The sequence below is a fragment of the Toxorhynchites rutilus genome, chromosome 3 (genome assembly GCF_029784135.1).
Source record: "Toxorhynchites rutilus septentrionalis strain SRP chromosome 3, ASM2978413v1, whole genome shotgun sequence".
Lineage (NCBI taxonomy): Eukaryota > Metazoa > Arthropoda > Insecta > Diptera > Culicidae > Toxorhynchites > Toxorhynchites rutilus.
The window spans coordinates 15,204,899-15,218,979 of NC_073746.1; the positions used below are offsets into that span (position 1 = coordinate 15,204,899).

At 39.7% G+C, this 14,081-nt stretch overlaps 1 protein-coding gene across 5 annotated transcripts in view; it reads right to left on the reverse strand.

Moving 5' to 3' along the window:
- Positions 1-14,081, reverse strand: part of LOC129775895 (lateral signaling target protein 2 homolog) — a 389,728-nt gene that overhangs the window by 348,828 nt on the left and 26,819 nt on the right. For all 5 annotated transcript variants that reach the window (XM_055781116.1, XM_055781115.1, XM_055781117.1 and 2 more), the window contains one exon: positions 7,551-8,045. In XM_055781116.1, the coding sequence (XP_055637091.1) occupies positions 7,551-7,869 (319 nt within the window). In that variant the 5' untranslated portion in view covers positions 7,870-8,045. The remainder of the gene's footprint in view (positions 1-7,550; positions 8,046-14,081) is intronic.

The following is a 14,081-nucleotide window of genomic DNA, read 5'->3' on the forward strand; positions in this document are numbered from 1 at the left end:
CTGCTCTAACGGTGCAATTTGCCATCTTCCGGTTTTCGTGGAATTTTCGCGGGGTCTCAACCTGGCGGTCAAAACATAACCAACAGACCGTTTTACCATCTCATCCACTCACAATGAGCAACAGCAGTAAGCAAAAAAAAAACTATAAAAGACGATAAAACAGTTCCCTTTTGGAAGGAAGGGGAAGATAAACAACTGTGACACATAAAAAAATAATTGCTTGTACTATTTGACAATTTTTATTCCTATTTTCTCACTTCCCGCGCGTTTATCATTGTCGTTTTTAAAAACACATAAAATTTGTCACAGCAACTCGCAGAGAGTGTGCGAGAGTCACCCAAAGAACACCACCAAAGCGACTCTATTACACGGCGGGTAACAAAGGCAGACGAATCGTCGTCATTCCGACCGTAGATCGGGAGATTACCACGGACTTCTGAATGCGCAGCGTGCAGTGGTTGGGTTGCCGAATTCTTGGAAGTTTTTATTTTTATTTATTGCCTCTGTAAAGTAAGACGACAGTGGTTTCCATCGAACCTGAGAAGATTTCGAGTATGCGAAATTTTCCCCGCACCGAATTGAAAACCCTAGAAAATTCCCACCATAAACATGCATCCCCCAATTCGGGGTAGAATCCAACGCAATCCCACAGTATTAAAATAACAATAATCACCGCATAATGTATGCACCCTTTTCCGGACTTTCCGTCACAAATTTTCAATTCCGGTTGACTTTCCTCAAATCAAATAACGCTTATCCTCGAGTGTGGGTGGTGGGGTGAGTCTGCCCACAAAAAGAGTGCCCCTCGTTGATCACGTCATCACGTCACACGACAGCGCAGCAAGTCTGTCCCAAGAGAGGTGCACCCACTACAGCACTTTGGACGATTTCCGTACAAGCAAGCGGACAAAACTATGTTCATCATTTTTTCAACACTTCCGGTATTTTTTCTACTTATTGTGATCGAAACAAATTGCTTAAGATCATCTGTGACTATATTACGGTCAAATTTTGATAGATGCGTGTATTTTTTATATGAAAAAGGAAAATACATGGATTTGTTAGGATTTCAGTCCCGAGTAAGATCTTTGATAATTTATATCTCAAAACCTATGAATCGTACCGAAATAGTGTCTTAGAAAAAGTAATAGAGTATTGATGTTAAATTGTGAAAAAAATTTCCACTGAGAAAAAAAATTAGTACTCTTTTTTATTTACAAAACGAAAAAAATAATTTGCAATATGTAAAATATGTATTTTATTTTAATTTTCAAATTTTTCATATAGAATAGAAGTCATGTAGAAAATTTAAAAAAAGGAGTCCAAGATGGTAAAACTATTTTTGACAAACTTTGTGGAACATCGAATTTTTATCCACGAATTATGAATCAATCTCCTTCTGAATGCAGCTATTCTCGAGATATTTAAGAAATATTTCTAATTTGTATTTGTATTTGTATTCTTTATAGTGAAAAGGCTCTTTTAATATGCTTGTCGTATTATACCGTCATGTTCATGAAAGCTAGCTCCATGTTATTTAAGATTCTCCAGATGATGTTTAGCTAATGCCTGTTTTTTTTACGATTCCTTCCGATACGAAAGGAGTTTTTCTGGCAGCACGAACACGGTATTTACAAACAATCAAGTGGTCCCGGATTGTTGTAGTTGTCACTTCTAGTCCAGGTTCCTTTTTAATGGCTGTAGATGTAAGGAAACGATCTTTTTTCACTAGTTTCAGTATTCAGCGGCCACCCCTAGAACTAGTTTTCCTTTTCCGTTCTCATGTTTCTGATTTCTTCCGGTATTTCAGGTCATTTGTAAACACATTCTGTGAACATCCGATGGGCTCTGCTATGTCTTTAAATGTTTTTAACCTTCATATTGCAATTTTTTAAACAGCCATCTTTCATCGGAACTACTATGTTTACCACGACCAATATTTCAAAGCCAACTTATGAAATATTAGGCTGTCAAAAAAGTCCTGCGGTATTCCCGCGAGGTGTCGTTGTAAGCGCGTAGTTCTAGTTGTATTCATTGTATCGAGTCATACTATAGCTTGTTGGAAAGACATTTTGCGCGCTATAATATAGTCCTTGACAGTGTTTTGTTTGGTTAAGTCGTTCGTGAGTTATAGTGTCGCAAATATGGAGCAAAATAAAGAGAAAATCCGACATATTTTACAGTACTTCTATGACAAAGGCAAAAATGCATCTCAAGCTGCCAATAAAATTTGTGCAGTTTACGGACCCGATACAGTTTCCATTTCCACCGCACAACGATGGTTTCAACGTTTTCGTTCGGGTGTAGAGGTCGTCGAAGATGCGCCACGCTCCGGAAGGGCTGTCGTCGAAAATTGCGACAAAATCGCTGAATTAGCCGAGAAAGACCGGCATAGTAGCAGCCGTAGCATCGGCCAAGAGCTGGGGATAAGTCATCAAACCATTATTAACCATTTGAAGAAGCTTGGATTCACAAAGAAGCTCGATGTATGGGTGCCACACACGTTGACGCAAAAAACATCTTTGACCGTATCGACGCATGTGAATCGCTGCTGAATCGCAACAAAATCGACCCGTTTCTGAAGCGGATGGAGACTGGCGATGAAAAGTGGGTCACTTACGACAACGTGAAGCGGTCGTGGTCGAAGCCCGCTGAAGCGGCTCAGACGGTGGCCAAGCCCTCATTAACGGCCAGGAAGGTTCTGCTGTGTGTTTGGTGGGATTGTCAAGGAATAATCTATTATGAGCTGCTTCCCTATGGCCAAACGCTCAATTCGGACCTGTACTGCCAACAACTGGACCGCTTGAGGGTAGCACTCATGAAGAAGATTCCATCTTTGATAAACAGAGGCCGCATTGTCTTCCATCAGGACAACGCCAGGCCATACACTTCTTTGGTGACGCGCCAGAAGCCGGGAGCTCGGATGGGAGGTTCTTTTGCATCCGCCGTATAGTCCGGACCTTGCACTAAGTGACTACCACCTGTTTTTGTCCATGGCGAACGAGCTAGGTAGTCGGAAGTTAGCCACAAAAGAGGCCTGTGAAAATTGGCTATCCGAGTTTTTTGCCAATAAGGAAGCGAGCTTCTATAATATGAAGTTGCCATCTCGTTGGGAACAAGTCATCGAACAAAACGGCGCATATTTGACTTAAAACAGATGATTGTAACTAATTTTATGAACAAATGAAAATTCAAAAAAAATACCGCAGGACTTTTTTGACAGCCACATATTGGTATATCAGTAAAGACTTACTATTTTCATTCACAGCAAACCGTAAATCAGTAACCAATTTGTATTATATAAAAAATAAAATACCATCGCTAACTGGCAACGCAAGTGGAACGAAGATGAATTGCGCCGGTGGCTTCACTCGATTATCCCTAAGGTTAGCCTCAAACCGTGGTTCAAAAGTCTGGAATTGAGTCGGGCCTTTATTCGCACCTTCTCCCGACTCATGTCCAATCACTGTTCGTTAGATGCACTACTTTTCCGTTTCAATCTTGCCAGCAGCAATTTCTGTGTTTGTGGCCAAGGTTATCATGACATCGAGCACGTTGTTTGGTCGTGCGAGGTGTATCTGGTCGTCAGATCGAATTTAGAAAACTCCCTTCGGGCCCGAGGAAGACAGCCCAATGTGCCGATGAGAGATGTGTTGGCTCGGTTAGACCTTGATTACATGTCCTTAAAGCTATCGATTGTCGATTAAAGCTGATTGTCCCTATATTCTTATACCCTCCTTTTCTTCATTTTCGGGTAATTCGTCCCCTTGCTATAAACAGTAGAATATGTTGATACGTAAATACACTATAGATATACGAATAGATTTAAGAATTGAGTGTTCATCAACATTGTTACCATTTCCTTATATCTCATCCTTCTCCTAAATATATGTCACCCTTCTAAACCGCGAGTAATCGGTTTCCCATCTTACTAACCATAGATGTAAGAAAATTGTTTTTATATATACAGGGTTTTCCATTTCGGGCTTCCGAAAGTATACAGCCCTGCGCTGACAACCGTTTGACATAGCTGTCAACCAAAGCGTCATATCGTTAGTTGAATGTCTACCATTTTACGATATGGATCGTTTTAGCATCGCACAACGTGTTAATTTTGTTACTATAAAAATGATGAAAACCGGCAAATGTTTTTCGAGCATTACGGACGGATTTTGGTCGTCATGGACGGCCTACAGAGCACACCATCGCTAATGTAGTGCGTAAATTCGAACAAACTGGATCCTTAGCAGATATTGTGAATCCTGTGCATCATCGTAATGTGCATTCGGCCGAAAATATTGCTGCTGTTGCTGCCAGTGTGGAGGATGACCCGAATGTTTCGATTCCACGGCGTGCTCAGCAATTGGGCTTGTCAAACACATCATTATGGCGAATTTTGCATTTGGACTTGCACCTACATCCATATGAAGTCCAACTGGTACAAAAACTAGAGCGTGGTGACCATGGAATGCGTCGGGCATACGTCGATTGGGTGAACGAACAACAGCAGCAAAATGCTAAATTTTCGCATCAAATTTTCTTCAGCGATGAGGCACATTTCGAGCTCGGTGGCTATGTGAACACCCAAAATTTCCGTATATGGGGCTCAGAAAATCCACACGTGATTATTGAGAGGCCATTGCATCCGCCAAAAGTCACTGTTTGGTGCGCATTATGGTCTGATGGAGTCATCAGGCCGTATTTCTTTGAAAATGAGGACGGCAAGACGGTTACTGTGAATGGTGAGCGCTATGGCCATATGTTAACCGATTTTTTTTTGCCACAAATCGAAGATATGGATACGGATGACATGTGGTTTCTGCAGGACGGTGCCACGTGCCACACAACACGACCGAACATGGCCATATTGCGAACGAAATTTGAGGGACGCATAATTTCGCGTTTTGGTGATGCCAATTGGCCGTCCAGATCATGCGATTTGAACCCGCTAGACTTTTTTTTTTTTTGTGGGGTTATGCGAAAGACCGTGTCTATGCCAACTCTCCGCAAACTCTTGAACATTTGAAAGACAACATTCGTGAAGTTATGACCGAGATACCGCCCCATATGTGCCGAAAAGTCATCGAAAATTACCTGTTCCGGATCAAGGTGTGCGAGGAAGCCCTAGGTGGACATTTGAATGATGTTGTATTTCACACATAATGGCATAAACCAAACTTTAATTTGAAATAAAAGTTTCATCGAAATTCGAATTCTAAGTGTGTTTTATTTCAATTTACTTTCGGAATTTAAAGTTGGAAAACCCTGTAGTTTTAAAATCATATTTAAGAATTCGGCTCCTTTAAACTTAATTAACTGAGCCTGTAAAAATAAATGAATTAATGAAAAGAAAAATTATATAAAAAGTCACGTCTCGATGTATAGTATAGTAAAACACTTATTATTGTTTCCACTCAAATATTGGTCAATGAATGTTTACGTTCGCTCACGGTCAAAATAATATGAATTTTGAAAGATAGCATTGTTCCATTAATTGTTCACAATATAAGCAATCTAACACAGAGATGGCGTTTTAATATGCATTATATACGATAGGTTATAATTCAGATGACTTTATAGGGAATACTTACGCCTATTATTTTTCCCACCACTGTATATAGAGCAATTTCATGCCAAATTGGACCAGACGATCAGATTAAAAAATTATGTTTGACAAAGTTGTTGGAAAATTATATTTCACAAAGTATTGAAATTTCATAATAATTCATATCTCCACTTTAGTGAGTTTACCACGTTTACCATATAAAACCGTTTACCATATAAAAGAAGCACAAATTTCTGCATAACTCAAGAGCTAAGCAAGCAAACGGAACCAAATTTGGCATGTAGAGATTTTAGGAGGCGATAAATGTTTTTATGGTGATTCGACACTCCTCCCCCCTCTTTAAGGTGGGGCTGCGACATAAAAGAAACACAAATTTCTCCGTCACTCAAGAAATAAGCAAGCAAACGGAATCAAATTTGGCATGTAAAGGTTTTAGGAGGCATGAAATATTTTTATTGTGTTACGACACTCCTCCCCCCTCTCTAAGGGGGGCTGTCATACAAATGAAACATAAATTTCTGCATAATTCGAGAACTAAGCATGCAAACGGAGCCACATTTGGCATCTGGAGGTTTTAGAGGACAAAAATGTGTTTATTGTGGTACGACATTCCTCCCTCTCTAAAAGGAGGGGGGGGAGCTTTCATACAAATGAAACACAAATTTCTGCATAACTCGAGAACTAATCAAGCAAATGGAAACAAATTTGGCATGTGAAGGTTTAAGGGACAATACATGTTTGGTTCGACACTCCTCTCCCTCTCTGGCTGCCATACAAATGAAATATGATTTTCTGAATATCCTGAGAACTAACCAAGCAAAAGGGTAAGGGCAAAACTCGAGGAAGGAATGTCCGATTGAAGATGTCATCATTTTATTATATTTACTGTATTCCATGTAAGGGAGAAACATGTTATTTGATAGTGATTGAAATATCTTGAACGAGAATTGTGTCTGAAAATAATTTGATATTACAATGATGAGTTTTGATAGAAGTACTGGGAAATTTATAGTAAAAGGAAATTGTAAAGGGTCAATTAGAAGATCAATTGGACCCATAACCGTTCGTTTAGCAAGAAAACGTGAATGTTTGAAGATATTGATAACAAAAATAGAATCCATTTTGGGCGGAACGAAGTTTACCGGGTCAGCTAGTAGAAATTATAGAAAAACAGATTGGTGACATTCACTTCTCCGATTTTTGTCCGCTTCAAAGCCCATAGTGCACAGGCGCGTAGCTGTCACAATTTTTTCACAGCTTACTGTGACAAGCAACAAGCACAAAAAAAACAAAACAAACCCCACCGCCTGTTGTCTTGTCGCTGCGTCTTGTACAACATGGTGGCTAATTTCAAAGAAAAAAATATTATTGCCCTGATACAATTTAATAATGTAAACGTTCCCCTGACAAAGTCACTTCTCAAGTATGTCGTCTTTACACACATTCCGGCTGTGAGTTTATTGAAAACCTTTTGCCACCAGTCGTCACCGCTGCAGACTTCCACAGGGAATTTGTTAAATAAATCATGGATTTCACCCCTTTTTTCGTCCAGATTTCCCCCTTGAATTTTTTTTTATGTGGAGAAAAAAGTAGAAAGCAAAACACTTTTGGGGGTAGTTGATTCCTCTTTTTATGTCGCACGCCTAGCTGACGACAACCGCCGCACGCGACGACAATGGGAATCTTCCCTTTCTTCCGAACCCACAAGCAACGGAATGCGAAAGGGTTTGCGCAAATCTCTTCAACTCCTCGGAAGGGAACGATTTTAGAACGATTATTTGATTGACTTAATGATGATTTATAAGGAGTTTATGGTTCCGAGCGAATCTTCCTCTGCTTCGGCTTGTGCTTCTGCTTCATCTTCTTTCACCATAATGGATGGATGCGACGGAGTTGGGATAAAGATCGACACTTGCACATCTTGTTTTGACAGCTACCTATCTGTGTACCCGGATCTAGCAAATCGAAAGTTGTTGACAATTACCTTGTTCCTCCGGTTGTTCGTAGGGCGGCGATTCGTCCGCTCCGCCGTAGAACTGCCGATAGAGCGGATGCCGCGAGCTGGCTTTGAATTTGGACATTGTGAAATCCAGCGCTTGCTGGTCCACGGTTGGTTCCTGTCGGCCGTCCGGCTCCGATGAGGGTTCTATTTTTGTAAATTGGACGCGACTTGTCGGCGTCGTCGGCTTCGTTTCCAACTTTGACGGGTGATGTCGATGACGGTGCTGATAAAAGCTCAACTGATTGAATTGGTGGTCTATTGCCACTCTATGCACGGTCCGCTGGGCAACCAAAAGCGGCATAATCAGCGCAGGTTCGGGTGGTTGGGGGCGTGCCGGTTTGGTGGGTGTGTAGCTCACGGCGGCTCACGTGCGGGAGATGGCTCTGCCCCAACTAGGTGTCTATTTTCGGGAGCATCGCGGGGACAACTTTATTGGATATGACATAAACTGAATTTTGTCCGCGGATTATTGGGTTTCTGCAAATAGAAGGAAGAATATAAAACGGTGAATTAGTTTTGTTTTTGCCGTTTGCTTTGAGAGTAATGGAAATAGAATGACATTCGTCTAACAAAACTCTTAATCCGGAATTCGATGAAATTTCAAAATCAAATCCAAACATACCTAAACAATTTACTCTCTTTTCAGTTTAGCAATTCACTCTTTTTTATTATCAGCCCCGAAGACAGTTTGAGCTCGATTTTTCACATCTATCTATATATTAGGCTGTCAAAAAAGTCCTGCGGTATTTTGTTTGAATTTTCATTTGTTCATAAAATTAGTTACAATCATCTGTTTTAAGTCAAATATGCGCCGTTTTGTTCGATGACTTGTTCCCAACGAGATGCCAACTTCATAATACCCCTGTTATAGAAGCTCGCTTCCTTATTGGCAAAAAACTCGGATAGCCAATTTGACAGGCCTCTTTTGTGGCTACCTTCTGACTACCTAGCTCGTTCGCCATGGACAAAAACAGGTGGTAGTCACTTGATGCAAGGTCCGGACTATACGGCGGATGCAAAAGAACCTCCCATCCGAGCTCCCGAAGCTTCTGGCGCGTCACCAAAGAAGTGTGTGGCCTGGCGTTGTCCTGATGGGAGACAATGCGGCCTCTGTTTATCAAAAATGGCCTCTTCTTCATGAGTGCTACCTTCAAGCGGTCCAGTTATTGGCAGTACAGGTCCGAATTGAGCGTTTGGCCATAGGGAAGCAGCTCATAATAGACTATTCCTTGAAAATCCCACCAAACACACAGCAGAACCTTCCTGGCCGTTAATGAGGCCTTGGCCACCGTCTGAGCCGCTTCAGCGGGCTTCGACCACGACCGTTTGCGCTTCACGTTGTCGTAAGTGACCCACTTTTCATCGCCAGTCACCATCCGCTTCAGAAACGGGTCGATTTTGTTGCGATCCAGCAGCGATTCACATGAGTCGATACGGTCAAAGATGTTTTTTTTTGCGTCAACGTGTGTGGCACCCATACATCGAGCTTCTTTGTGAATCCAAGCTTCTTCAAATGGTTAATAATGGTTTGATGACTTATCCCCAGCTCTTGGCCGATGCTACGGCTGCTACTATGCCGGTCTTTCTCGGCTAATTCAGCGATTTTGTCGCAATTTTCGACGACAGCCCTTCCGGAGCGTGGCGCATCTTCAACGACCTCTACATCAGAACGAAAACGTTGAAACCATCGTTGTGCGGTGGAAATGGAAACTGTATCGGGTCCATAAACTGCACAAATTTTATTGGCAGCTCGAGATGCATTTTTGCCTTTGTCATAGTAGTACTGTAAAATATGTCGGATTTTCTCTTTATTTTGCTCCATATTTGCGACACTATAACTCACGAACGACTTAACCAAACAAAACACTGTCAAGGACTATATTATTGCGCGCAAAAATACCTTTCCAACAAGCTATAGTATGGCTCGATAACTATGCGCTTACAACGACAATGGATGTAGGAAAAAAACGTCATTGAATTTCAAAAACCGACCACTGTACTTTTTGTTTATTGACCCAAAAAAATTATCTGTGCAAAATTTCAGCTCAATCGGACATGATTTAGGGGTGCCTCAAAGCGCTTTTGATTTTTTGGTCCTCGAAACAGTTACAGTTTCGGGGATATTTTTTTATAATGGACAATATCAACAAGGAAACAAGAAAAATAAAAGTAAGTTCCTAGAAATCATTTTATATCTTTTTATGCCCCGTCTATAAAAAGGCATTAATTCTTAGTTTACCAAGAATACAGAGACAAAGAATATGCAAACTTCATTGTCGGAGTTGGCAGCCCCCTATGGATGATGCGCCACTGGCATAATGCGAATTATGGCAAAGATATGTATATGAGTGTATGTAAATAGAGAAGGCGATAGGGTAATTGTCAGTGTAATGTTTTGTTATCTATAGAGTGATTGTTGTCTTTGAATTTCAAATGGTTGTGTAAATTAAATAGAAAGTATAGATTTAAAAGAAATAATAGGAAATAGATATAGAGTTGAGAAAGGAAGTTAGGGAAAAATTGTTGAAAGTCTAGTTAGTCTCAGGTCAGTAGTCAATCCGTTCACATGTAAAAATAAATGTACTTCCTGTTAATAAATCCGTGTAGTTTGTAAAGTACCAAGCGTTTTTAATTGTTGGTTCGAAAGTGAAATTGTGATAAATTCCCTGAGCTATCGTTGGTGGATCGGGTCGATCCAGACATTGGTCCTTCGAACTGGATCATCGGTTCCACTCTACAAGGCCGGAATTCAACTCCAAGCGGAACCGGATCATCGCTGACACTCTACTCGGCCGGATTTTAACACCAATCGAAAATTTGGAAGACAATTGAGGAATTGTCCATCGCTTCTATTGTTATCACTGGGAGAGCAATAGATCCAAAAGGATTGCTTTGTGGATAGCATTCTTTCTTCAAGGATCACCGTTGTCCAAGGGAGGACAATCGTGTGTGGACAGGATACTGAACGAGGACAGGATTACAGTTTCTCCAGGTAAAAAATCTACGTTCAGTATATGTCAAGCCGAATTAGGAAGACAAAATACTTACATCAATATTTCGTCGTTTCTACAACAATTCCGAACCGATTTGAAGCATCCGTTGGACCATCAAGCGACAACCTGCCGAGCTGTGCGTTTACTGCTGTGGACCCATCCTATATACAATCGATCTGGAACCCTGGTGCAAGGCAAACCAACCAACCCCATAAGTGAGACGAAGAGGAGGCGCCGTAAATTGTTGCCCAGGTTAGTGCATTTTACTGCAGTATATGCTAGCCGAAGCTATCTTCAGAAAATACACGTTTTTGATTGAGTTTTATACCCTCTTCGACTGATTTCTCACGCGCATCCCTGGTATTGCAATTGAGTTGCGATATTCCTGAAATTTGTTTAATTTGGCAATGTTCAATCACTCAATGGAATTCCAGTGAAACTATTCCACTGGAATTCCATTGAGTGACGCCATTCCCCAGCAAACATTAAATCGTATAATTTTGCACGTGCCAAGTCTTACAAGAAATCCGAATAAATCATAATCGCATATAATATCAATCAAAGTATGTATCGTGTATATTTGAAATCGCATAAAATGTAGAAACTCGATTTTATATACCATTATCAAATTAAGTCGCAATTCGGTATAATAAACATCAGTTTTATGATGTACATTGTCGTAAAATATATTTAATCCGCATCATATGCGTATATTACGCTGATGCAGTTTGTGTGTCGTATAAGCGTATAATTTAAATCGATTCAGTACTGTAGTAAATCGTGTTGCATGCTGAAGAAAATCATGAAACAGTAAATCATATTAGATCCTAATAAAGAACACATTACATCATATTGAAATGTCAATGATGCAATCGAAAGTTTTAACCGCTGTTGAATTAAATTTCAGATAGCCGCGCGAGATAGCTGGTGGATGATAATCCAGACGACCGGAGTTCGAACCCACATCGGACCAGTTTTCACCAAACATCAATCTGTGGCATTTTAAACATTCATATTCCACTCCCAACACAAGTCAATCAAACAATTATTATTTCTACGAACATAAATACTCATATATAAAAATGGCGATTCGTGAGGTTTTAATAAACATTTCACGAAAATATTTTGCGCCATTTGTTTTTTTCTATGTCTGTAATAAATCGTATATAAGTATGGCAAAAGTTGTATTTGGTGCTTTGACAATTCATGAATATATTCATATTAGATCGCAATTCAATTCCAACATAATCGCTATTATAGCCGGTCAAAGTTGCATATTCATCCAAACAAATTCGGTAAGCATTTGCCATGTATGTATATGGCCTCCACTTTTGCATGCATATGCCAGTTAGGCGCATTATATGCCAACCAAATTTTAGGGCATATGATGTTATATATACGCTTGTTATGCGATTTAATGTTTGCTGGGTCTTCAGTTTTTCTGTAAGGTCAGTTATACAGTATATGCCTAGCGAAGCTAGAATATTGCAGAATTCTACACCAGTTCCCTTTTAACTTACCGGATTCACAAAACGCTGAGGTAATCCAGTTCCACGGCAAAGAAGGCGCTATCATTGAAGCAATTGGTTACCAAACTAAAAGAAATCCAAGCAACGTTCAAAGAAGAGACATCCGCCAGCCAAGTGAACGTGCGCCTAGAGAAACTTGATGATCTTTGGGAGAAATTTGGAGAGACATTTGTTGATGTCAAATCACACGAGGAGTTTAGTGAGCGTTCTTACTTTGCTAAATCCTTTCTGATGGATAAGGCTAAAGATAGACAGGAGCCAGGTTTAGGCCGATTACACATTATCCGGTTTCAGCCGGACCGGCAAATTTCCCAAATGGCAAATTTCGACCGTACCAACCTCTTTACGGCGCCGTGATGCAGCCGTCTACTGCGACTACAATGTCCGGCGACCGGACAAGAATGATACGCGATGACAGTACCACTGTGTCGACGTCTGGTGGAGACTTCGGTTTGGGACAGCAAATCATTCTCTATAAGCTTAGCAGATCTTCAGACAGTTTTAAGTTGTTTAAATTTTTAATGAAAATTTGTACTTTATGTTATTTGATTACTTAAACCCCGTAGTACTGATTCTTAATTAACCATTTTTGTATAATTTTCTTGACATTTTCACTAAAACTCATCATTGTAATATGAAATCAGTATCAAACACAATTCTTGTTCAGGGCGTTTTCCCCACTTGCAAAAGAAGGTGTTCCTCTATTACATAAAGAACATATTTCATAAGAAGAAGTTAATTTTCATTCATACTTTTATTTTTAAAACATGTGTTTACTGCACCTGAAAATCCATTATCACTATCATTTCCCAAAACCGGGACACGAAACTCCATACCACGGCAGTGGAACTTCATACAAATCATTCGTCGAAAAGTGTCTCCTTTTTCACTGCTTGTTTACATCGACGAATATATTTTTTTCCACTATGTTTCGTAGGAGAGTGTATGCATACTGACAGATTTCTACTACGAGGTGTTTAATGAAGGATGAAAGGTGGGAATGTTTATGTTTATATATGATTTATCGTACGATTTAATTGAATGCATAAAAGTTGTCAACAAAACTGGAGTTAAGCACATTTTTAAATTTGAACGAATATTGATAAGAGATTCCCAGCAATTCTTGATGTTTATTGCGTGATTTGGTAACTGTATAAGTTGTTTGAAATAAAGGCTTAGTGTAATTATTTTATTTTGAGGATTATATTCACAAACATACAAGTATGATTAATATATATTGCATGTATATGATGCGCCTAGCCAGCCCATACATGCAATCGTGGAGACGATATACATACATCCTAGAAAATAATAAATCGTATAATTATCGTTTATATTACATCATATACCCCATATACATGTATATGGCCTCCAATTTCATATGCATATGGCAGTTATACACATCATACAAGTAATGTGTCTTAGATGTATGTATATCGCCTCCAATTTTAGATTTTTAACGTAGGACTACGTCTTACATTAAGGGTGCCAAATCAGAAAACAGGTCACGTTTTTATGAAATAAAGCTAACGTTAATAACTATTTTTGCTACGAACGGATTTAAACGTTTTGTATACCAATCGAATTGGAAATTTTCTAAGATTTTTTTTGTTTGATATGCTATACATTACAATCCCATAGTCTGTATATGGTTCAAATTGATGAAATGGGAAGCATTCCCATTTTTCTATACATTTGTTCTGTCCATTTGTGTGCTTTCCCGAACAGAGCTGTCAATAACGGGTAACTTATGCAGCCGCTAGAACAGAAACAACGAAGGGGAATCGAAAAGAAAAAAATTGCGAAGTAAACTCCACCCTTGCATTGTATGTAAGCTGTCACTAGCGTATAAGTATTGCATCTCCTCTGAGGAAAATTCTCAGAATATTTCTGTGCCCGAAACAACAAAGGTCGCTTATTCTGCTCGTTTTGTGTTTAATGTATCCCTTCGAGCTGTGAAGGTTAGTGAATATTTCACTTAAAGTGCATCT